At 44.4% G+C, this 25,793-nt stretch overlaps 1 protein-coding gene and 1 long non-coding RNA gene across 11 annotated transcripts in view; one reads left to right on the forward strand and one right to left on the reverse strand.

Annotated features, from left to right (window-relative positions):
* MEIS1 (Meis homeobox 1) overlaps positions 1–11,617 on the reverse strand; it is a 120,747-nt gene extending 109,130 nt beyond the window's left edge. For 2 of the 4 annotated variants that reach the window (XM_073339466.2, XM_073339467.2), the window contains exons 1-6: positions 10,840–11,614; positions 8,933–9,159; positions 7,063–7,204; positions 6,581–6,631; positions 5,764–5,814; positions 4,319–4,465 (exon numbers count right to left, since the gene is read on the reverse strand). In XM_073339466.2, coding sequence (XP_073195567.1) covers positions 4,319–4,465; positions 5,764–5,814; positions 6,581–6,631; positions 7,063–7,204; positions 8,933–9,159; positions 10,840–10,851 — 630 coding nt within the window. In that variant the 5' untranslated portion in view covers positions 10,852–11,614. The other 2 variants (XM_078852343.1, XM_078852342.1) reach the window with 2 other exon arrangements.
* Positions 1,573–25,793, forward strand: LOC144930439 (uncharacterized). 7 transcript variants are annotated; one of them, XR_013635618.1, is made up of 5 exons: positions 8,823–9,572; positions 9,724–9,763; positions 14,250–14,291; positions 15,064–16,320; positions 16,904–17,464. It is a non-coding gene; the product is annotated as an uncharacterized LOC144930439 (long non-coding RNA). The 7 variants fall into 7 exon arrangements; XR_013635621.1 differs by lacking the exons at positions 8,823–9,572; positions 15,064–16,320; positions 16,904–17,464 and adding exons at positions 1,573–4,791; positions 20,853–25,793; XR_013635617.1 differs by lacking the exon at positions 16,904–17,464 and having other exon boundaries at positions 15,064–16,595.

Here is a 25,793-nt window from a genome sequence, read left to right on the forward strand (position 1 = left end):
CCCCTGGACGCGCATTTCAAGGGTTTGCTTTTTATCACCTTCCCGAGGGGCGGACTTGGGGACAGGAGGGATTTCGCCTCTCCCGCGCCCTGCCACCGCTCCCCGGGCGCAAGCCAGCAAAGAGCCCGCGGCCTGAGGGAGAGGGAGCCTCGCCCGCTTCCCTTTTCCAGTGGCGCGTCCAGCCGCGGACTCGCTCCGGTTCCTCAAGGGGAGTTTCGCTGCCCGCTCCCGCGAGCGCGCAGGGACAAGCGGGCAGAGCCGGGCTAACGCTCAGCGGGACCCCAACAGGGAGGCGACCTCCAGCTCCATGTCACCCACTCGCCGCTAGCGCACTCCCCGCAGGGAGACGGCCCCGTCCCCAAAGCTTGCCCCCTACTGACTCCACTTACGCCCGTCCTCCCTCCCCCCGCGGGGCCCAGTGCGCCCCCAAGCTCCCCTTCCTCTCACCCCCCCGAAGGGCCCAGTGCGCCCCCAAACCCCCTTCCTCTCCCCCCGCAGGGCCCAGTGCGCCCCCAAACCCCCTTCCTCTCCCCTCGCAGGGCCCACTGCGCCCCAAGCTCCCCTTCCTCTCACCCCCCCGCAGGGCCCAGTGCGCCCCCCAACCCCCTTCCTCTCCCCTCGCAGGGCCCACTGCGCCCCAAGCTCCCCTTCCTCTCGCCCCGCAGGGCCCAGTGCGCCCCCAAGCTCCCCTTCCTCTCACCCCCCCGCAGGGCCCAGTGCGTCCCCAAGCTCCCCTTCCTCTCACCCCCCCGCAGGGCCCAGTGCGTCCCCAAGCTCCCCTTCCTCTCACCCCCCCGCAGGGCCCAGTGCGCCCCCCAACCCCCTTCCTCTCCCCTCGCAGGGCCCACTGCGCCCCAAGCTCCCCTTCCTCTCACCCCCCCGCAGGGCCCAGTGCGCCCCCAAACCCCCTTCCTTTCCCCCCGCAGGGCCCAGTCCGCCCCCAAACCCCCTTCCTCTTCCCCCGCAGGGCCCAGTCCGCCCCCAAGCTCCCCTTCCTCTCACCCCCCCGCAGGGCCCAGTGCGCCCCCAAACCCCCTTCCTCTCCCCCCGCAGGGCCCAGTCCGCCCCCAAGCTCCCCTTCCTCTCACCCCCCCGCAGGGCCCAGTGCGCCCCCAAGCTCCCCTTCCTCTCCCTCCACAGGGCCCAGTGCGCCCCCAGCTCCCTTTCCTCCCCCCCCTCCACAGGGCCAAGTACGCCCCCAAGCCCCCTTCCTCTCCCCCCCGCAGGGCCCAGTGCGCCCCCAAGCCCCCTTCCTCTCCCCCCCGCAGGGCCCAATGCGCCCCCAAGCTCCCTTCCTCTCCCCCCCCGCAGGGCCCAGTGCGCCCCCAAACCCCCTTCCTCTCCCTCCGCAGGGCCCAGTGCGCCCCCAAACCCCCTTCCTCTCCACTCCTGCGCCCCGCAGGGCCTCCCTGCACGCGCTCTCTAACCCGCCTGCCCCCAATGCCAACAATGCGCCCCCTCCGCTCTCCTCTCCGTAATCCTAGAGCCCCTCCCGCCCCCAAGCCGCTCTCCTCCCCCGCCTGCAGCCCTCGCCCCTGACACGCGCCCTCTAACCCCGCAGCGCGGCCCCGGGCCTTGGAGGGAGGCGCAGGGAAGGGAACTCGTGCGCTGGGGGGCGGTTAGCCAGTGCCCGGCGGAAGAGGGCGCAGGCAGTGACCCAAGCCCCCCAGCACGTCCCAGGGATGTCACGCCCGGGGTTTCGAGGACTCCGGAGGAGGGAGCGAGGGGGACGCAGCAGTGCCAGGCCCCGGCCCCTAGTGGGCACACCCGAGTGGCCGAGGGGATTGCCTCGCCCCAGGAAACTCCCTGCCGCCGGAGGCCGAGCCCGTCTCATGGCCGCAAAGAGCGGCCAGCTTCCCAAGCGCCGGGCTCTCCCTCCCCGGGGCAAAAGGCGGCGGCGGCGGCGGCGGCAGCGAAACGCGGCCGGGCTGTAGAGGCAGAGGGGTTAATTAGCGAACTCGGCGCGCTCCGGCTCCCGGAGCACCCGAAGGGGAGCGGCGTTCGTCAGCGCGGCCCGACGCCGACAGCCACACCGGCTTCCAACCGGGCTGGGCCGGGCGGGCGGGGCGGGACCCTTCTCTCTTCATCCTCCCCCCGCGCGGTACGGTCCCGCTTGGACGCTTCTTCGCAGCCCGCGCCCGCCGCCCTGGGAACCTCGCAACTTCTGAGCCGCGCGCCCTGGACCACCTCCCGCCGCTTCGGAGAGGCGAACGACACATGTGCCGCTCTCCTCCCTCGCCCTCTCCAAGCACAGCCTGACGCGGAGGGGAATTAAAGGCGAGACAGCATTCGCACCCCGCCTTGCAGCCTCCTTCAACTTTCCGAAGCCAACACCTACCAAACGGGGCAAGCCGGAGGTGACACATTCAAATGTCACACCTATCGCACAAGCAAGTGGGACCACAACTCCCAAGTTAAAAGCATGAGCTTTTGTTCTGGCCACCCGAAGACAATTTGGCCTGGCTATCTAGCCTGCAATCTTTGCAAGCCACTCCCTGAAGGTAAATTGCTAACAAGCGGGGCACAAGGTGAATCTTACCACGGGAGCGCAAGGAGTGTATATCAAGGCTCAGCCTTCTAAAAAAAACCACAACACCCCAAACTACAACTTCATTTCTTCAGCTTTCACTTTCATAAAATAATGATTCGTTGGGAGAATGGGGTATAAATCTTCATTTTGGAGGCAATTAAAGTGTTGATTTCATTCGTGCCCCTAAGCGATTCTTGTAATTTGCTCAAATAGCTTTATGTACCCAGCACTCCAGAGCTTTTAGAAACCCATTTTCTAGTTAGACTTGTTGGATTACAATTTTTATTCAACAGCAGCTATCCGAGTTTTCCTAATCGAGATCTGAATTTAACAGTTCCCTCATTTTAAACGTTATAATAGTTATGTAGGATGCAAGTCAACCAGACAGAAGCAATGCCCATGTTTCCATCTTGTTTTCAATGTCTCATTAAAAAAGTTGAGAGAGTCATGCTAACATTTAGAAATAGTTGAAAGCTTTTACATTCTCAGTATAATTAAAAACTGGGTTTCTCGCAAATTCATGGCTTAAGTCAAACCATTCTTCTGCTCTACCGCTACATTAATAACAGTCCGATAATCTTTGCTTCTTTCTCGTACATAAAAAAAAACCAAACGAACATTTGAGCTCCTACCAAAGCTGAAGTATAGTGCACCTTTTTGTAAGTAATCTATAAAATAACTCCTGGTTGACAGTGTTCTTGATAATGGCAAAGCAGCTAAGAAAACTCCTGTCTGCTTGACTGCGCCTTGCTTTAACAAAAGGAAGCCTCCAGAGTCAGCCTCATTACACCTAGAATTGTATATAGGAACCAGATCATAGTTTTTAGTTGTTGGGTGGTTTTTTTTCCCATGAGCCAAATACTATTTCTAATCATAAACAACCAACCATTAAAACGTTACAATTCACAACAAGGAGCTCGAAACGCCAAGGCTCGTCCACTTTAATGTTTTAGAAGCTTGATTTCGCTTTGGTAACCTCTTGAAATTAACCCCCCCCCCCCCACACACACACACACACACACAAATCACACTACAAGCCACTAAGGGAAAGCAGCGAACACAAGTCGTCACTATATGCACACATTGGGTGTCGAAGCCTCTAGGGTTTGGTCTATCCCAGCTTTAACACAGACATCCTAAAAGCCACTAAACTGTATTTTTTTCTAAAGGAGACAGTTTGAAAAACTTGAAAGTTCAATGAAAATAAATTAAAACCTTGGTCTGGTTTTATTTTTCTATTAAGTAAAATAAAATGGGGGCGCTTGCAGCAGGCAGGCTGTGCACAAAGCAATGTTCACTGAGGTCTAAAAGCGCTCGGCCAAGGAAAACTGACAAGACAGACTAATGAACCGTAGAGACAGGAGGAAAATAGCCAGTATTTGCTTGATTTCAAACACTCTCTGTCTTCCCTGGACCACCTATCTCGGATTTTATTATTATTTTTCTAAGTGGCTTCAGCTATTCCTTTCTAAGCATCCAGAAGCCTGCGAATCACGCCTAACGCTTCTATTATTATAAAGGGTAAATAAAATAAAGACAAAAATTAAAAGCGACAAGAAACAGGTCAAGTTTGCAGGCAATGCTTTTACAAGCTCATCTCGCCAGGTCGAATCCGGGAGCAAGCCTTAATGAAGCAATAATAGCCACATTATTCAAAAATTTTCATTTCGATGGAAATTTATCTAAAAGGGACTTAATCATATGCAAATAATAAAAAGAGGCGTAGTGACCCAGCAAGCGATCTGCATACAAATTTCAGCGTGTGCAACACTGGAGAGATCATCATACCTGATCTGTTAGATTTGCTGATCTTGTTATGTCTTCACTGTCTGATTTTGATCCGCCTTCTCTATCGTCTATCACCAGATCGATTGGCATTTTTCCTTTCAAACAGCTAATATACCGGTGGCAGAAATTGTCACATAATTCGTGTACCTACATTATGACAGAGGTAAAAAAAAATGAAAATATAATCAGGAGTACATAAGTGAAATTGACAAGTGCAATCAACCAACCCTTCCCCCAGCCTTGTGACATCAAAAGTTCTAAATGGGGGGAACACACAGCAATTATCCCCCGGAGACCTCTAGACGCATCCAGAATTAGGAATAACTTTCTTTTCTCGCAAAATAGAGATATCCCAGAAAATTGACAGTGACAAGATGATTCACAGGCTACAACATATTCAACACCCGTGTTAAATTCATCTGCTCCCGGAGCTGTGGCCATGAGAGAGGTGACCTGCATGGGTGACATTTAAGGTAAACTATTTAATTTCAACCAGTTATTTCATCATAAAACCTTTCCAAAGAGTATGAAGAGAGAAAGGGATTTTTTTTAAAAAAACCCTGGATGCACTATACTGAAATACATTATAGGCATCCATGACCTTAAATCCCAAATCGCTGTAATATATTTGTTCTTGAGTTTCCACTATTAGTGGGCATATTTTAACACCTTTCATGTACAGTGAAAACAACCTGCCCGTTATGGGTAGATAAAATGGCTGGGGGTTCTAAAGAAACTTTTCAAGCATTTAAAAACCTCTCAAAATGTTTATTTTCTGGAGAACGGGGATTCTCTTGTAGGCCAGCTATCAATTACATATAAAAATCCACTGGAAACCTGAACGTGCGTTCAACTGAATGTTGGTTTGAATTACATTGCCTTCATATTGTTATTATTATCAATTATTATTATTATTGCTGAGATTTCCAGAATAGGGAGGGGAACAGAATTAAGCCTGCATACTCTCTGTTCTCTCTTAGCTTAGAGGCGTACAGCATTCACAGAATCAAGGAACTGCCACAACTATCAATTCGGCTTTGTCTCTGCAAAACGTTACAGGACAATCTGTGCCCTGACTGTGACCTGCAGATGGCTCTTAAAAAAATCTCGACCAAACTAACTGAAACTAAACAAAGCACCTTCACCAAAAACAATCTCCGAGGCGTGGCTGAAACAAACAAACAAACAACATTCAGAATATCATCTGCAACACACAGAACTGCAACTATGGATACAAAGCCAGCAAGGTATTAACATGAACACAAGGCCAAGTCGTTTGTGAGCCCGGTTTCAGAGGCTGAAATTGTAATTAAACTGCGAAGAGAAATGGACGCTAAGATTGGTCTTGACACTAATTACCAGACAGAAAGACATTTATGCAAATTTACCAGAAGCTTGAACTTCAGCAATACTGAAACGTAGGAGGAAGGGAGAAAAAAAATTACCTTCTCTAATTCCAGTAGATGAAACCTTAATACTTGTATGGCTTGAATCATCTGCAAAGACACAAACAACAGGAGCATCTATCTCATTCCTGAGTTGCGGTATATCCCCACAGCTGCCCCTTCTGTCGTCTATAACTTCAGTTTTGTTTTGTTTTGTTTTTTTTAGTAGTAGTAGTAAATAAAAAAGTTGTTTTGATTTATGGCAATAACACTAAAACTTAATAGCAGTGGCTTTGTATGCTGTTTAACAAGAAGCGAGCTAGAGTTAACAAAAAATCCTATTGCAATGAAGTAGCTAAATTATACGGATCGTAAACATTTCCTTCAAAAAGTGCAATCTATTGCGACGTCGTTGGACCCTCGCTTTGCAAAGGAGGAGAAAATATTCCTAATGCAGAGGCAAAGTATTTGTTTAGCCTTTAAAAAAAACGACTTCATTTTAGGTCGGTTAGTTAAACTATTCATCTCTATCCATAGTCACTGTTTACATTTCCCATAAAGCTATTTTAAAGGTGCGGGGGGGGGGGGGGGGTATGTGGAGACCTCAAATACACTGATACATTCCTAGATCAATCCATGCACTGCTTGGGCAGGGCAAGTCTGCCATAAAGACCCCAAACTCTCATTTGGATGGGGCTTTCTTTATGTACTTCGTTACGTGATTTTACTTAACACGGAATTACCGCCCTGGATTACTTGTAATTAAAAAGATCCACGCGACAAAATTTCCATGTAGAGCCCCAAATCCTTGTCAAAGCCTAGCACCATCTCTCTCCAGAGGGCAGAGAAATAAAAGGGGAGCGCTATTAACTCTTACCAAGTTATCCAGTTCAGGATTAGAGGAAAAGAGGGGTTTTTCTGCTCGGATCTAAATATAAGAAAGGGGAGGAAAAAAAGACTTGAAATATGGAAACAGAAAAAGCAGACGTTATTATTTCTTGCTTCATTACACTGTTGGGTCCATTATGTAACCTTTCCTTCAAAGCTCTGACTGTTACATTAAGTACATCATATAAACACTTAAACAAATGAATCAAATGCACTGAAAATACCCACAGACATTATTAGTTACATCTATCTAGCTACGCTCCGTCTTGTGTGAGCTGCACATCCCTGTAAGCAAAGTTTAAAAAAAATATCTTCTTTATTTATTTATTGAGATGGTACAATCGAGACTGTATTGATTTATTTCTGGCAGTATAGAAGGGGGGGGGGGCTATGAATTTTTTTTTAACGGAGACTTGTTTTCTTGTTATGTGAGAGGTCCCCCCCCCCCCCCCCCAGCACGGTTTTGCTGACCTGTTTGGCGAACACTGCTATGTCTTCATTGAAAGACTCTGAGGAGCAAACATCGCCTCCCGCTACCCCGGGCTCCCGGGGAGTGCATGTAGCTAATTCACATTTCTCAAAAATCAGTGCTAAGAGAGGGAACAGGGGGTGTCTGAAAGAAAATACAATAGTCACAAACAAGACAGTGGTTAGTCCCAGAATAAGGGGGGGAGAAACATCCAAGGTGATCTTTTAGCAAGCCCACTACCACCACCCCAGCTGCACCCCCTCCCGCAATCATAGCTCACCTACCCTTCAACCGAGAGACCTGAAGTCGAAGGCCCTGAGCCATGGGCTGTATCTGATGATCGCTTCAGCGTATCTGGCCAGAGAAATTGTTAACATTTGCTATGAATAAAACCAAAGCGGTTCCAGCAGCCATTTTGAATTAACTTTCCTTTCCTTTTTTTTTTTTTTTTTTTTTTTTAATTTTTATTATTTTTAACTCCCCTTCAAATTGCGGACTTTCTGGGTTAAAAAAAAAAAAATCAACCCAAGCAAACCCCAGCTTTTTGGACTCGGGTGTGGAACGTGCAAATCCCCCTTGGCATCGGTAATGATAATGTTCAAAATGAGAGCTGTTAACTTCGAAGACCAGCCAAACTGCCAGTGAGTTGCCCCAATTCGGGTAGCAGGAGCGATCCAGCGATCCATTTACATTCACTTCAGTTAGCAGAGCACGCTTTTATTTGGGTCATCATCTCCCCCCCACACACACACACACATACACCCCCTCCGCAAGTTACTCAATATAGGCGCTGCTCACCCCTCTTTTTGCTATATAATATTGCACAATGATACAGACCTTAGAAATGTGTAAGCCAAGTGCTTTGATTTTTGCTAGCTTGAGTAACTCTTAAGGAGACGTTTAAAGTCATTTACTAGCTATAAAAGCTAAACTGAAAATTTAATATTTGATTTGATTTGATTACAAAATGAGTTCAATTTCTGGGATTTCATAACTATTCCAGAGAATCCTGAATGGAGTTTAAACAAATCCTACAGCTTTGTGATAATGAGATAAAGAAACTGCATGATGGGATGGTTTTGCTTCAAAGCTAGCTGTTCTCTGCGAGATGGGGGGAAAGGATCTTAAAGTTCACTTCAACTTAATATGCGCGAACTGTTTTTAAAGCTATCCACGGAGCAACGAAACACATCAGTTCCAAATGCAATGGCCTAGAAACTATTTTATAAGTGACCGCATTGAGATGCCTCAAATGCTGCTAGAAAACAGAGCACAGCTCGAAGAAACAACCCCGAAGTTTTCTACTTAATACAGCATTATATATTAACAAAGCTAAAAAGTTTTATTCAGAATGAAACCGTTCAAGGTATTCTTTCTTCTAAACTCTTCCAAAATATTTACCTCTCCAAACAGGTTACACCACGGAAATCTTTCCTTTTGATCACAACACTAATGACTAATTTCCCTTAAGCTCACAGTTGAGCAGTCTTTTATATTTAAAAGCTGTGATCAAAACCACATAGGAGCCTACGTTTATGCAACGAAGTAGCTTTCCGTACACACACACACACACACACACAAATTAGGCAAGTTATAATATTTGAACTGAATACTACCTATGGATAACGTTTATCCGTTTCAAGCCCCATGGAAAGTAAATCTTCTTTATTGGAGAATCATATGCCGAGCATAATGTGAAGCAAAGAAAACTTCAAATCCTCCCTAAAATTTGCATGCAATTATAATGGAAGCCTGGCTCACAAGAATTTACCTACGATCTGAGTCAATGGCTTTTACTTCTGCCTTCGTCAGCGAGGGAAATAAGGGCATAATCATCTCTTAACTAACAAACCCGATGCCAGCTTTACCTACCCATAAATGGCATCTTTATCTCTCTTTAAAGCGTCATTGACAGAGGAGCCCATACTGGGAGGCATGGCGTTGGTGTGAGCAGTGTGCGGGTATTGATGAGAATGCAGCGGAGGACCGTGATTCAGATGGTGAACAGGCTGCATGGATCTGGCGGCATGAGGATCCCCATACATGGTGGTGGGGATCCCTACTCCATCCATCCCACCGTAATGGGGTAAATCGTCGTACTGCATGACAGACAAAGAAAAAAAGGTCAGAAGGCCAGTCGTAACCGGAGGTTAGAATGGGGGAAGATCCAGCACATGGAACTGGGAAGTGCTAAATCTATGGATTTCAAATAAACAGGACCCAGAAAAAAAAAAAAAGAAAAAAAAAAAAAGGAAAAAAAAAAAGGAGGGGAGAGGGTGAAGATCTGTAAAAATACATTTCCCCAACAGGCCCTCAAAACGGATTAATTCTGGATCCTTGAAAAGCATCCTTGTGGAGGGAAGTAGGTAAAAGCAGCTTAGGTTGCTTTGGAGTGACGCTCAAAATAAACACGTTGCTGAAAAGTTTCCTGCTTCAATATGTCTCCACAGCAAAAGTTAAAATGAGGACACCTATTATTAACACGGGGATTAACACAGGCTCCTGGTTTAAGGTATTTCTATGTGTGTCTGTGTGTGTGTGAATTGTCCCAGTGTAGAGCATTCCTAACGTTTAAATGATAAATTAAACTCTCTTTAACAAAAATGTAAAGCACCAGTTTAGATGCAAGACCAAAGCTGATACACTTTTTCTAACTATTGCAGCACAATCTGAAAATTGGGAATTCCCATGTGGAGGAAAAACGTGAGTTAAAGCAGTTAGTTAATTTTAAGATACCCTGTTTTAAACCTTCCGACTGTTAAGAAGGAAAGTACACAAGTATCAATGATCTGATGTTGTCCAAAGTTTAATAACAAAAGAGTCGATTTTTGGTTTACAGCTATTATGTACAATCTACTTTATTGTCGATTTGCTGCAGATGTGTGCATGTGCTACTGAAAGTTTTGAATTTTAAGTATATTCTTTGTTAAACATTAAAAACCGAAAGTTAAAGTGGCACTTAAGGATAAGAGGAAACGGCCACTTTTCATCTATTAAAAGCAAAAGTGTGAATAAATTGTTTTAAAAAACTCTGACAATTGCTTGAACTGAAAGAGTAAAGGCAAGTTTGTCAGTACAGCAACTTTCTTTTACAAACTGTACTTTGAGGGACAGGACACAAATTATTGCAAGCAAACTTAAAATTTTATGTCGTTTTTCTTTTAAAAACTCTATTCATTACATGATAATTGTCCCTCACAATATTTTCATCGCATCTCAATGTATCTAATAAGTCTAGAAAAAAGAATAATAGTAAAAAATAGTAATAAATAGTAATGATAAATATATGTGCATATTACTTCTGCCTAATTCAAATTTAAATATGCAACTATTTTTAAATGAAGGTCTGACTACAGCACTGCACATTTGTGATGGCAAAAAGTTATGTTTACTTAAAGTTTAATAAGTTATCTTTGAAAAGTGAAGATGTATGTCATCACTAATGTTAAATGCTAAATTAAAATGTTCAAAGACACCTTAGTTAAATATTTTAAACGCTGGTGACTTTAAAACGACATTGTATTCTTAGCAGTATAGCTGTAATACTGATAAATACAAACACTTGTATTTTCAGTTACATGCCTGTATATCATTATTTTATAGAAAGTTTGCCTCTTCCGTGAGGTGTCTGTGATAGGAATTGATAGAATCAAGAAATTGACAATATATATATATAGGTTTGAGTCAAAGAAGAGGTGGGAAAAAACTTTTTCGCAGCGTCTCTGTCAGCCACGTTTCAACATTATTTCACATTTAAATTACATTTTTTTAATACGTACCCTTTGCGCCATCGGCCTGGCTTGCTCCCTTCCTACTTCAACTTCTAATATATCCTCTTTAAGGCCAGTGTGAAAAGAAACAAACGCGAACTCTCCCCCAAACCCCCAAAAATGCAAAAATCCCTTAGAGTCGCCAGCAATGTGAGCAATCGAGGAAAATCTTCAGCTTACTGGATCTCAAAGAAACGACACAATAATTCAGCATTAAAAAAAAAAGAGAGAGAGAGAAAGACTCGCCCTCCTTCTCTTTCTTTCTCTCTCTCACTCTCCCCCTTTCGTTTCCAAGACAGCAGCGGGGAGAAAGCAAATATCCTTTCCCCAATCAGTTTTTTTTTTTTTTTTGGTTTAAAAAAAAAAGTGCCCCTCAAACCCAACTACCAAGTCTCATGGCTTTTTGCCACTCCAGCTGTCAATCAAAGGCGAGGTTGTCAAGGTGGTGAATGAATGATGATGATCCGCTGTGTGTACTTCCACTGCTCTGGACACCTCAAATGTTAATATTCAAATGCATGGAGGTCTAAGCGCTGGCTTGTTCTTGAATCAGTCCTAATTCCTAATCAGATCTCGCTCGCGCGCTCCCTTTCCCCCTTTGCAGCGGGAGAGGCTAGAGGAAGAGGGTTAAAAATGTCTGTCTGAGTTTGTCTTAAAGGAGCCACGATCGATGCTGCCTGCTGCAAGTCCCCCGTGCGTGTGTAAAGTGTGTGTTGCACAGGCGGAGAGGTGGATTTGGACCAGAATGCTGGAACCCGGAAGTAGTGGTGGCCATAACAGGTCGCGTCTTACACAATGCACTGGGCTGCATCAACTCGGCTCCTAGCGCAGGGGTGGGTTGGGTGAGATGCAAGCAAAGAGGCTGTGCGAGCCACAGAAGCGTTCAATTAACAACACACACACACACACACACACAGGGTTACAGTTACTAAAATAGATTGTAATTCTGGTGTGTGGCTGGGCTCTTAGCTATTTTAAGAGCTCCCTGTAAGCAGAGTTCATTGCTGCCGGCCAAATTATGGGGTATCGCAGGGTTGGGTGGTTTTTTGTTGTTGTTTGTTTGTTTGTTTGTTTTGTAGGGGGCAGGATTTGTTTCTGTCCCCTTTTCACACCGAATGCTTTGGGTAATTGTTTGCAGCCTTTGCCAAAGATCTGAGCTCGCTCACATGAGTTATGTGAAGAAGAGAGGAGCAATGGTTAAAGAGACAACATCCATCCTTCTTCCCAGAGCCCTGCAAGCACATCCAGTATTCCAGCGTTTCTAAGTGTGAGAGCAAAACTAGGAGATGACCCAGAGCGTCTGCTTCTGGACACTGGCTTGTTTTTATTGCGAATACTATTACCGAAGTGATTGGCAAGATCAAGGGCAGGAAGACAGAAGGCAGGAGAGCTGTCTGTTATATGTTCTCTCGCGCGCTCAGCTCGTGTCATACGCAGCAATCCACGCCACTTCTGCCTAGCCGTCTCGGAGTGTAATGGCCATTTCCTTTGTCTAATAGCAATGGTTACTTTGTATTTACACCCTCGCTATACGGCAGCGCTCTAAAGGATCAGCAATCTCTTTCCTCCCCTCCCTCCCCCACACCGGAGGACTTTCATCCTTTTTTGTATCCAGAGCAAGCAGTCTTCCCCCCCCCCTCCCCCAGCTAACTCCCCGCAACGAAAGTAAATCTATTAGAGCGAAGTTGAGGTTTAGAACGAAAGCACCAAAACGCACTTCGGATGAGCCGGGCTCATTTGCTAGAATTTATTCGGTGCCCATGTAACTCTGAGCAGATGTTCCACACAGACAGTAGTTGATTCAAATATGCAACATCTTTCAGAGCAGAGATCCGTGAGACGGTTTTTTTTTTTTCCCTCTCTCTCTCGCTCTCGCTCTCTCTCTTCCCCCTCCCCCAAGCCTCTCAGAAAACTCCCCCTGCGGTATGTTGGAAAATGAGCTCACCCAAATCTCAGTAGGCAGCAGTGGAGGAGCCGCAGGCCAATCAGGAGCTTGTCTTCGAAAGCCAGCCGTGCATTGGTGGAGGGGAAAATCAATTATCAAATAATCGATCAGCAGGGAGCTTCGATCTGCGGGGAGTGCCAAAAAACTCTCCCTCGGAACAGAGAGGCTAAGTTCTCCAAAGCAGAAAGATTGCTCACTTGTTCTGCTTAGCCATAGTACAAACTGCTGCCTAGGGGCAGACATAAACATGCCCTGCAAGGGGAATAAATGACACCCTTCACTCTCTCTCTCTATATATATATATACAGGGAGAGAGAGAGAGAGAGAGAGGCAAAGAAAAGTACTTTTAAAAAGTTAAGGTACGACATATTTATGTCAACACGATGTTACGGAGCTTGATATGTGAACTCAGCAGGCTGACAGCTTATACTGACACAGCAAAGCATTCAGTGCCAGCGTTTACTGTTTACAACACACACGTTTGTGAACCCGAGGCATCTTCAGCAGTGTTCCTTGCATGCAGTGGTCCATACACGTCATGTAATGACCGTACTTTTGATTGTTTGGGGTAAGGACGATCACTTTTTCCTGCGGCATTCCAGCTGCAACTTTTGACTTAACAGCAGAACCTGAAATAGTAAGAACGATCACTAAGAAGTGGTCTTCTCGTTAGTGTTTACCAGGAAATAGTCTGATTTCTTTCAATTTCTCGATTAAAAAAAGAACTCTATGCTTATGATTTATTATTATGGCAATTTTATGTTTGCTTTTGGGATGCTCAGGCAGTAAGTCTTAAACAGAGATAAATCACATACGATTTCTGCCAGGCCAAAGTCTGAAATGTAATGTTAACAGACGGAATTCCCAGCATCAACATAATCCCTGCCTGCGATCTAAATCTTCTCTTAAAGTATATTTTAGGGGGCAAAACAGATTTAAACTCACTTTAAAAAACAAACCAAAACCAAGAACTTTTCTGAAGCTGTAATTGCAGCGACGACGCAAAATAAAACAATATTTTTATAGGGATTGCTATTGAGAGAGCTCTAGTATTCCCTAAACCGTTTCTTTTCTCTGCAGGACAGTGCAGTTGTTTCATATTCTACCTGTGTGATTATTCAAATGATCCGCCGGCTAGGTGTTTCAAATTTGTCTCAGAAAGGAAAGATCTGTCATCGATCAGATCAGTTCAGTAGGGTGGGAAAAAAGTGCCAAATCAAACATTAAAATATTCACACATAGGGCTCAACGATCCTTAAATGAGCTGCATGGGGCGGGTTATCCGAGTAAAATCTACAAAATAGAAATTACTGTGAAATGCACTTGGGTAAAGCTGCTTTTTAACAGCTTTGAGGGACCATGGAGGAGACAGATCAGAACAATTTGAAGCGTGCAGATACTCTTTAGTCCATCTCTTGCCGTGACATTTCAAACCTCAAGAAAACCAGTTTCGATTTCCCCCCCTTTGCTGTAGGACAAACCTTCTATGCCAGCGATGAATATAAAGACTTTTCAGGTAAGACTATTTTAATACCCTAACCCTTCCTCTTCTCAGTATTGGGAAGTATTTGTTGTGCTCTTAACAGACCTATGTTTGATTTCTATATTTATTTAACTCAGAGACTGAATTCAGAAGCGATTCCCTGTCTTACAGGTTCCTTCCAAAGGAGGATACAGTTTAAATTCCAGAAATGCAATGCCTCTTAAAAATAAAAAAGCTTTAAATCTTAAATCCAGCGTCACTACCAGGCCTTTATGAGAATAATTCAGAACAATCGGGGCTAGAACACTTTTACAATGTAATTACAGTAGTACAAATTGTTTGCCCAAACCTCATTCTGGATAAGGATTTTACAATTAGCAAACAGTTATTACTGTTGGGGCTTGCTGCGAGAAATTGCACTGAGGACGTCTCGAGTTGCAATCTACTGGCCATAAAAAGACTAACCAGGCAGCAATTAATCATCTATTAAAAGGGAAAAGTAAACGGACAGTTCCACACTATCTTAGTAAACTACCAACGACATTTATGTGTTCTGTGACTACAGCGACGCACACATTCCCAACTACTGCCTTTTTAGGAAATGTAGCTATTTTTTGCCAAAACTAGGGGTCTGATTGCTATTTGTTGCGGGAACCCATTTACACTTGCCATTGTACTATGGAAAAGAAGCTGTGGGCGTCCCTCGAATTTTACAGCGAAATGTGCAATTAGACAGAAAACAGGCAGAATTGCGTCCTGGATGTAGATCTGACTTTCGCTTTTTCCTTGTAACTGTGTTTAACAGATTTAGCATTTAAGAAGACGTGTTTTGCTTTGGAGCCTTGTCTTCACTACTTCTGTGATGCCACGGCGATAATCATTTTACTTATTCTTCACCTCAGCATTTGCAATTTGAACTTGTATAAGCGAAGGCCTTTCACATGAGGTAGAAGGAGAGGTCTCAAAGTTCAGATGATGATTTAGAGCAAAATGATGAAGAAAGTCCTCCATTAAGTGGAATTTGTATATATTTGCTTATCATATAATAAATAAGACTTTAAATCAGTCTGCATTTCCTAGCTTAAGTACATAATTAATTTTACCTAATAGCATTAAAATGAGTACTAGTTTTCTGATGACTTTTTATAGTTTGACGGGAAGGGGCTTGCAGTTGGGAAAAAATCAACAACAATACATACTCCTTCTCCATTAATATTTACATTTAAAAATTCAAATAAGGTCAAAATCCCCGAAGAAAACAGATTTTAAATGCAGTAGAGAGATAATAAAGGAATGTGGCAGATAAGAGTTTCAAGTGATATGAGTCAAGATACCAAAAAGTCAAAGCCTAATGAATGGCTGTGAGAAAGGTGAAGAACTATTTAAAGATCTATTAAAGGGCAAAATCTGAAAAGGTGATAATAAAAGGAGGTTAACTGGAGGGGATTAAGTGAAGATGTGAATCAAGTGCCCATGTGCAAGTAAAACTGTGGTTCATGGAGGTTTGTTTACTGGATTCTGCTTCAGAAAACAAAGAACGCCTGGTCCAGTTAGGAGTCAACCAGAGGTCAGCTTGTGCTATCCAACAGTCAGAGACAAAATAGTCAAGTCACTGTATTCAGTAAACAGTCTGAATGAATAATGGTAGAAATGCACTTTGCGAAGGAAAGAACTGATTTCATTAGACTTTTCTATTTCAGCTCTTTAGAGTAGCATGGAACTTGAGGGGAGGAGTAAAATGAAGGAGGGGGGCACTACACTATTTAACATAATTACCAGTTCTGACACTTTCAGAAATTATAGAGGTCTTTTATTAATTAAATGGCGGGCTTAATAAAATATTCATAATAAAATTTACGGTTGACGTAAAACTTTCTAAACACTGTTGTAAATTTTTAATAAATTAACTGAGAAATGAGTTACTAGCCTTGGCTTTTGTCACTTAAACTTCTGAATAAGTAGTGAATGTAGAGTGACAGCAACGTGGGAACCTTTCAGAACCAAAAATGTGTCCAATTACAAAGGGTTTTAGATCTCGGAAAAGTCGCCCTCAGATCTAGAGGTAAGCATGCCTTTTTTATAAAACTCGTCTGTAGTGACGGATTCCAAAGAGCATTAGGAGTAAGGTCTGATCTGTTTTAGCCTATGCTATACCGTACGTTAGTATTTTAACATTCACATGACAATTCAACGTGATAGAATGAAAGACTGAAGTCACAAAATTTGCATTTGTGAAAAGTAAAAAGATCCACTTCACAATATTATATTTGCACAGGATCAAACGATAGTTAATGTTAAGTAGCTACAAATCAATCTGGTGTATTTTAAATTGCAACCTGTAAGAAGTCCACAATTATGTTTTGGATGATCAGTTATTTCTTATTTGAGTTATTAGTAGTAGTATTTTGTTTAGCTGCCTAACTTTTTTTTACTATAACTCAATTTCAAAGACTCGTTGCTTTGTCGTTTATGTTGCTATACTTTTCGCTTAATACAAAAATCGCTGGGTAAAAAAAACTCTGGTTGCTTAATTAAAAATAATCTGGTCGATTGTTTTGCATTTGAAGACTTGAGCTTTTGTGCCGTCTACTGGACAATGAAAAAACTACAGCCATAATTTACTTAAACTTTCTTTTGGATAAAAGTACATTTTCGGAGAGGATGGTGTGCCTGTTTGGAGGGGCGTGGCGTCAAAATTGAAGATGAAGGAAAGAAAAGTGGACCCGAATGCGAGATCTATAGATTAAGTTACATATTTCTATATAAAAAACTTGTATACTCCAGGTTTAACGGCTGAAGATTTTATTGTTTCATGAACTACACTCAATCAATTGCATTAAGGGTGACCCCAGAAAGACGGTTTGAGTTTATATGTGTGAGACGGTCTTAAACATTTAGATAAAGGTGAGTGATAGAAAAAATGAGGATAAATATTGGTAAATCCTTCAGTTTTAGAATTATTATGAATTAAAGTGCTGTAGCTTATCCCAATGTAAAAGAAATTCTTTCACTTCTAAGCAACACTGAGCGCCACAGATTAGTACCAACGGAGAGCAAATTACATTTAAAAATAATTAAAATTGTTTGTGGGGGGAGGGAGATATGGACGTTTAGGTGAGTAGTGCATTATTTCTTATGTGATTGCAAGGGATAAAAACCATGCGCGTTACTGCTTTCATTTCGTAATCAGCTGCCTGTAAAAGTGCTGCGGGACTCCCTGTCGGATGCTCTGAGATACATGCAGCAGAAGTTGGATAATTTCCTCTTAAACTTGCAGTATACACTTTTGGTTCTCTGTTCTTTAGCCTATATAGGAAGCTGTTTTAAAAAGTCAAGCAAAGGAGATGTTGCAAAAGCTACACAGACTTTTGCAGATGGATTTGGAAATGCTTAGTACAAAGATTTATTGAAATTAAAATCCTTATTGCATTTAATAAAATAGTGTACGTTTAGATAAAAATTCGGAGTCAAAGTGAGTTTTAGAACATTATGACCATAAATCTGGTTAAATAAGCTATTTTTATTTATGCATGTATATGTGTGTGTTTGTATATATACACACACACACACACTGTAGAGACCTTAAAATATGCTAAACAGAGCTGTAAGGAAACCTTTAACCCCTTGCATTAGACCAAGAACTATAGGTATCTTGCTTTGCAGTCACTTGCAGAAGTGGAAGGTAATCGTTTCCCACTATCACTGTGAAAAGTTGTTATTCTGAATTCGTCTGCTCACATAGTGCTGTCACTCAAAGAAAAGCTTTTCATACAGATTTGAACTTTATTAGCGATGCAAGTTTTTTTTACACTAGACAAAATAGAAATGCAATTACCCTGTGCGCATATTGAACGCTTAGCACAGTATGTCCATCCTTGTACATCAATATGAAAGTATTTGTGAACTACTACAAGCCTCATTCAAATTATCCATTAACAAATAAACACAATTTTGAAGCCACCAGCCATGGAAAACTGGTATTTCATAATCTCAGTTGTACTATAGTAAAATCAGTGTATTTTGTTAGACCCTAAAATGCTGTGTTTGCTTAGAGACCAATTTAACATATAATTTCTTTCATATTAACTCATGGTATTCAGCTTGTCTAGCGAATACAGTACAGACATATTTCAGATTACCTATAATACTGATGAAAAATGCAATTAAATAACTAAATCAGGAATTGCGAGCCGTTAAACTTTAGGAAGAAATATGAAATGTAGGCTTTTTGGATGTTGCATGTTTAGTTTTCATTAGTGCATAGGGATTCTGCAAATCATACATATAGGTAAACTCAAGCATAAATAACAAAAAAATCGTTAAGATGTTCAGCTATGTATGAACATATTGTACGAATCAAGCAATGTTTTGTGAATACTTGGTCTTGTTTAAAACTAAACACCAACAACCCCAAACTACTCCAAACAACTAGCTTTACCTGCGGGGACCTAGGAGAATGATCTGAGAGATCACTTTCTACAGTGGTTGGTTTGGATAAATGCGACCTTAAGGGGGTTACAACGTACCAAATAAGTACATACAGACGCTAGCTATTGTGCCCATCTAAAACGAATGACTCCGGACATGGACCAACATTACAGAGCAGCTCGAACTTCACGCAGGATGGCTTTCCTGGTGACCAATTCAGAGGCAAATCTCCCCCACCCCTCTCTCCTGCTAGGTTTCGCTACGGCGCTGCACCGTCTGACGCCTGGCTAAACGCAGGCAAACCCTGCTGCCCCAAGGAGAAGCCTTCCCGCTCCGCCCTTGGCTGTTTGTTTGTTTTTAAACCATCCTCTTCTGGTTCGAGCTTCCCGGTTTGTCTCTCTCCAGCAGGGTGAATTGGAGGAGGGAGAGGGGTGTCTCTTTCGGGCTCCCCTCTCCCTAGCTCAGAGGCCTGACGCCGCTGAGCAGGCTAACGGGGCTCTTGCCTTCAACGGCCGATGTGTGTGAGCGTGTTTGTGTGTTACACAGACCCTCGCTTTCCATAGCACACCCCAGCTCGGGTCCTCTCTGTCCTGTGATGTGTGTGTGTGGGGGGGGGGTATGAGTGAGACCTATCGCTGCTGGGTGGATACAACCCCCTTCCCCCCTCCAGGTTTTATGAAGAGCTACCCCAGACAGCTTTACTCCGCCCTTACTCCTGATCGCTTGCAGGCAGCACGCGGGGTCACTCCAGCCGCCAAAGGAGGAGAACTTCCATCCTGACTCCGGATTGCTCCAGAGCCCGCAGGCTGGCGGCGGGGCCGGCGGGACGCCGCGGGGGCGGGCAGTGTGTTTCTATGCCCTCTCACTGGTCACTCGCTGGGCTTTGTTCCCGTTCGCACAACAAGCCAACAGAGACGCTCCTGACACCGTCCGCCCGGCGCGAAACGGCCCCGCTTTGCGACCGCTTCCCCGGCCCAGCGTGTCCGAACGGCACCTAGAGCTCGGGGCCAGGCACGTGTGGGCCCCTGGCCCGCCTCTGCCCCGGCTGCCTCCTCCTCCTCGCCATGAGAACCAGCCCGCAGCCCGCTCTCAGCGGCCGCAGCCCGAGGCCCCGCGTCGCCGGCGCTGTTGTGTCAGGTGTGCTCATGGGACTAGGGCCGCGTGGAAAACGGGCGAATGAGCGCGAGTCCCTCCGGCAGGTACCGGCCGCCCGTGCTGTCTGCCGCCCCGGCACGCAGCCCCGAGGTGAAAAGTGAAGGCGAGTCAGGCAGCGGCACCGGGGCTGAAGCCAGCGGCGAGCGTCACGTGTAGCCAGCGCCGGGGACACGTCTCACCCCGCGGCGGGCGGGCTGGGAATTGGTCGCCACCTGGAGAGCAGAGCCAGGGGAGGGAGAAAGGGCATGTGTCCGCGTGTGCAAGAGGAGACGCGCTACCAAAGGAGCGGGGCTCCAGGCAACCCTGCCAGGGGTCTGCGCCAGGAGCACCCGCCCGGAGGAAGCGCTCACCAATGTCTCCCCAGCCCGCCCCGCGCCTTGACGAGAAGGCGCAATTTCAGTCCAGTGTGTCGCTTTCTCCAGCATCTGTGGGTACATGATCACAGACGTTTGCATCCTTGCCTACTGACTTTATTAAATGGCGCTGCGAAGCTATTTCAACCTCTATCTTTCCCATCTGCAAACTATCCTCCTGGAAGGAAAAGGGCTGCAAAAAAAAAAAAATGTTTTTTTTCACTCGCTTTTCCCCCAGTGCGCTGCATTATGGGTGGTGCACAAATGACTGATCTCTGAGTAGCTCCTTTCAACCCAATCCTGGAATTGTGTGTATGTGAGAGCCAGTGTCTGAGGGGGTGTGTCCTGAGGGTGACAGTGTGTATATGTTTCTGGAGGTGTGTTGGCAGTGTAGCTCTGTTGGTCCCAGGAAATGAGAGAGACAAAGTAGCCGAGGTAAGAGCCTTGATTTGGCCAACTTCTGTACCTGTGTGTGTCTCAGTCTGTGTACTTGTGAGCGTGCGTATGCCTATGTATCAGGGTGTATGTGTGTGTGCCTATCTACATCTGAGTCCCCTTAGGAGAATTTTTCAAGAAATTGTGGCTGCTAAAAAAAAGCGTATGCTATTCTAAAGATCAGTTAAAAGCCTGCTTGTTAATTATTTTCTTTTCTTTGCAGGAGAGTTGTCCAAGCTGAGGTTTCTCCCTCATCCTTCCCTGCAAGAGAGCAGAGTGTACACCATGCGCGCCTCATCGTCCCAGAACACAGGGCCAGTCCTAGCCTGGGGACACAAGGATTTCAGCAGCATTTTTCCCTACGGGGCGGACTAATTGTACAGAACCCCACCCCCTTTCATTCCTCCCCACTTACTTGAGCACAGGCAGCTGCAGTCACCCTTGTGGCTTGGAAGGAAAGGCGGCCTCCTGCACCAAGGCTGCAAGGCCAGTTCCCCAAGGCAGCAGCTGCGAGAGGGAGGGGGGCAGGCGGTGAAAGCTGCACTTTCCTCTGAGCAGAGTAGTGTTCCCTCTGAGGGGCCCCCAGCCCCAGGAGCCGGCTCCCAAGCCCTGGGCCTCCCGCATGGAAGCAATGTTGCCTCCTCCATAGCCACTAAGCCATCCGGGCAGGCAAGGTTTGCAGTTTTAACTCTGGCTATTAAACCACATTGTCCTTGTTATAGTTCAAGGGGCCAGATCCATGTGTAGGAATCAACTGTTAGCACCAAGCACAGAGGCTTACAGCAAGAGATTTCAAAGGCCTGATTTAGTTTGTGATTAAGAGAACACCACAAGATAACAGTGATGATTGTTTCATTTAAAAATCACAAAAAGCCCTGTCATTCAGCGAGTGAGAAAGGGTAACAGAATGGGAAGATTCTACAAAGAAACACCTCGGAAGTGTGTTCGCTTTCAGTTTACTCTATTGTAGACTATTCAGTTTACCTATAATATTTAACTCTGGTTATGCTGGCTTCATTCAAAAAGTATTATAATTGCATTTTACAGAAAACATTCACTATCTGTTTCTAACCATAGACTTAGAAACGAAGCCAAGCCAGGAAGCATAGATCTCAGATCAGAGCTGTATTCAAACTTCCCAAAATCTGGAAGTGGACAGATCTACTTGGAATCATAGAAATACCTAGTAGAGCAACCAGCTCAACTCCCTGCTAATGCAGGATTGTTCCCCAGCATTTACTAGTGCTTTGTCCAGTCATTTATTAAATATTCTGCTGATGAGGTTTTCATCACTTCCTGAGGGAGATTATTCCCCAATCTGTTTTAGACTCAGATTATTAAAAGCTATTTAGGCACTGCTGTGCTCAGCACCACAACATCAAACTGAGTGAGAAGCCTAAATATCATGTTCAAAAGGGATTTAGGTGCTTAGGAGTCTAAATGCCATCTACAATGGCATTTAGACTCCTAAGTACCTAAATACCTTTTGAACATGATATTTAGGCTCTTACGCCTAAATACCTTTACAAATCTGGGCCAGACTGTCAGGAAGACTTTACTTCTAACTACTCTCCCTTTTACCACCCTAGGCATACACCTCCTCACACCCTTCCAATATTTATAGATGGTTTCCAGTCCCCACTTTGGCTGGTTTTTAGGACCAAATTAGGTTTCCTCCTCCAGCTTCCTAATTATTTTTGGCCCTGTTTCTGTTAGAAAACTACCAAGTTTGACAATGTCTGTCAAATTCAATGGTGGCCTAATCTTATAGCTACAGATGGGCCTGAACTATAACTGCCCAGCTATCATCAATGGGGTCAACCTGTGTTAATCAGTTTTTAATGAAAATGTGTTTTAGGGTCTGTCATAAATATAAAGGGAAGGGTAAAAACCTTTAAAATCCCTCCTGTGGGCAGAGGAAAAACCCTTTCACCTGTAAAGGGTTAAGAAGCTAGGATAACCTCGCTGGCACCTGACCAAAATGACCAATGAGGAGACAAGATACTTTCAAAAGCTGGGGGGAAGGAAAAACAAAGCCTCTCTGTCTGTCTGTGTGATGCTTTTGTCGGGGACAGAACAGAAATGGAGTCTTAGAACTTAGTAAGTAATCTAGCTAGATATGTGTTAGATTTATGATTTCTTTAAATGGCTGAGAAAATAAACTGTGCTGAATGGAATGGATATTCCTGTTTTTGTGTCTTTTTGTAACTTCAGGTTTTGCCTAGAGGGATTCTCTCTGTTTTGAATTTAATTACCCTGTAAGGTATTTACCATCCTGATTTTACAGAGGTGATTCTTTTTACTTTTTCTTCTATTAAAATTCTTCTTTTAAGAAATGGAATGCTTTTCCATTGTTCTTAAGATCCAAGGGTTTGGGTCTGTGGTCACTTATGCAAATTGGTGAGGATTTTTATCAAGCCTTCCCCAGGAAGGTAAAGGTAAGGGAGGATTTTTGGGGGAAAGATGTTTCCAAACAGGCTCTTTCCTAATAATAATAATAATAATAATACCGGTTAGACATTTGGTGGTGGCAGCGAAAGTCCAAGGGCAAAGGGTAAAATAGTTTGTACCTTGGGGAAGTTTTAGCCTAAGCTGGTAAAAGTAAGTTTAGGAGGTTTTCATGCAGGTCCCCACATCTGTACCCTAGCGTTCAGAGTGGGGAAGGAACCTTGACAGGGTCTCTCTGTATTACAAATGTAACTGTACCAGAACTAAATGAAATATTCCAGGGGCAATTACACCACAGTCAAATAGAGAGGCACTGTTCCATTAGATGCTGCTTTGCTATGCAGCTGAATTAGGCTTTTCAGTTGCTATGTCACATTATTTTTAAGAGTTTCTATTATGCTCATCACAGCCACAGTTCTGCAACGACTTACACAGATGCTGAAATTTAAGTCAGAATATGTCTACACAGCAAAGGAAAACCTGCAGCTGGCCTGTGCCAGCTGACTTGGGCTTGGGCTGTGGGCAGAAGTGTCAGAAGCTCCCGAAAAGTGTGTGTGTGGGGGGGTGCCTGAACCGTGGCCCCACGCCGTGCAATGTCTCTTCCCTCTGAGCCCTCCCCACTCCCCCAGTTCCCTGAGGTCCTGCCCTCATGCCGCCTTTCCCCCCCAAGACTCCGCCCTGATGCTTGCTCCTCTCCCCCATCGCTGACCCTTACGGTTGGTAAAAAGTGGGAGGCCATAGCCTTCCCATGTTTAAAAGTGATGGGGGCAAGGCATCCAGGCCCCCCCATTCCAGCACTCCTGGCTGTGGGGCTGTTTCATTGCCAGGTAGACTTCCAGGCTCGGGCTGAAGCTTGAGCTCTGGGACCCTCCCATCCCACAGGCTCCTAGAGCCCGGGCTCCAGCCCGAGCCCAGCAATGAAACAGCCCTGCACAGCAATGAAATGAAAAACAGCCCTGCACAGCAATCTACACAGCAATGAAACAGCCCTGCAACCTGAGTCCCACGTGCCTGAGTTGGCTGGCACTTGCCAACCACGGGCATCTAGTTGCTGGATAGAAATACCCTGAATCCTAATGAAAGCAAAGGGGCTTCTCATGTGCATTAAGCCAAGTATATGTCTAAGTACTTGCACGTCACTGGGGCTTTGATCATATTGGGGCTATAGTCAGTGGAAATTCCCTAACAGTCAACAGGATAGCCTTGTTGTGGCCTCCTTTGCCCAGGTACTTGGGTTGGGAAGCAGATTACCATCTTGTGTTCTTTATCTGCCCAAAGGTGTCTTGGGCCAGGCTCCTAACTGAGGAGTCAGCAGTGCAGATTACTTGCCTATTTCTTTCTGGTGGGTCCCTTTCAGTACTTGCCTCTTGACTGTAGGGGCTACAGATCTCTCTTTGGCTCTCCTAAGTCTCATCCTTCTCTTTTTGGTTGACGATGGCATATCTAATGCAGCTATTGAGACTAAATGGTCCACCTCTTTCCCGAGGTTCGAGTCTACCTAGATGACAACTTACTTTTCCATCTCCATCCCACTCTGGGTGTTAACCTCCTGCATAGGATAGCCTTGTTTGGTCTCTATCTACATACCTATCCCCTATTGTCTTTGCTCAGTGGATTTAACTGACATTCGAGTTGCTTCACATTTTATTCACAGTGGACATGCTATGGCATGTGGACGTGACGTACTGAATAACAGCCTCTAATTCTTAAAGCAGCTTTTCTTATTTAGTGTACTTTATATTTATTTACAGTTTACAGAGAAATCTTTTTTTAAACGTTGTTAATTGCTGCTCTTTTATTCCTTTCCCTCTGTCCTTTCTCCAGTTTGTTTTCTAAGGCAGGGGTTCCCAAAGTTTTTTCCCTGAGGCCCATCTGTGCAGCTGCAATAGGCACTGTGGCCCACTATTAACACTTCTTGAGGAAAAATTATTATATACATATAAACTATAAACAAACAATGTACATGTTTCCTTTTCCTTTTAATGTAAACAACTGTAATGATGGAAAACCCTAGCAATATGCACTCAAAGAAATGCTTCAAGATCTTTGAAACCAGACAATTTTAATAAAACTACACTTTAAAATAATGTTGAGAGCAAAATGTGGCATTCAAACAGGGAAAACACAATACGTAAAACTGAACAATAAGTGACACAACAATGTTAACAAAATTGTTAAAAAACACATTGCGTTGTTTGTTCATTTTGAAACAAAATAGTTGTCCAGCTTTGAACACTACGTTGTGTTTTCCATTATTTTAGTGTAACAATCTGAATTTCTGTGCTGTGTAACTAAAGACCCAAACCTACTCTCTACTAGTTAGAAAAGAATGAAATATTGTCACTAATAATATAAAACAAACAGTTATATTATCACACATTGAGGCAACGGGTACTCATCTGATCTGGTAAAGGAGAATCCAAACTTCAAGTATGTGTCATCATATTTTCTTACCACTTTATTTTTTTGGCTCCTCATTTCATGTAGCTGTAGATGGGCCAGGACTTTCATTATCTTCTCCACCAGTGCACCCTTCTCGTTTTCGAAAAATAAATCCATCCATGTCAGACTGAAATACTGCTTGCTGTTTTTTACAGTTGTAAATGGCTGACTGTGTGTATGTTGCTAGGTTACCTTGCAGTGAAACGCACTGTTGTACTTGCGAGAATTAATCTTGATATATTGCACTTGCTTTTTAATAAATAAATAAAATGAA

The sequence above is a fragment of the Lepidochelys kempii genome, chromosome 3 (genome assembly GCF_965140285.1).
Source record: "Lepidochelys kempii isolate rLepKem1 chromosome 3, rLepKem1.hap1, whole genome shotgun sequence".
Classification (NCBI taxonomy): domain Eukaryota; kingdom Metazoa; phylum Chordata; order Testudines; family Cheloniidae; genus Lepidochelys; species Lepidochelys kempii.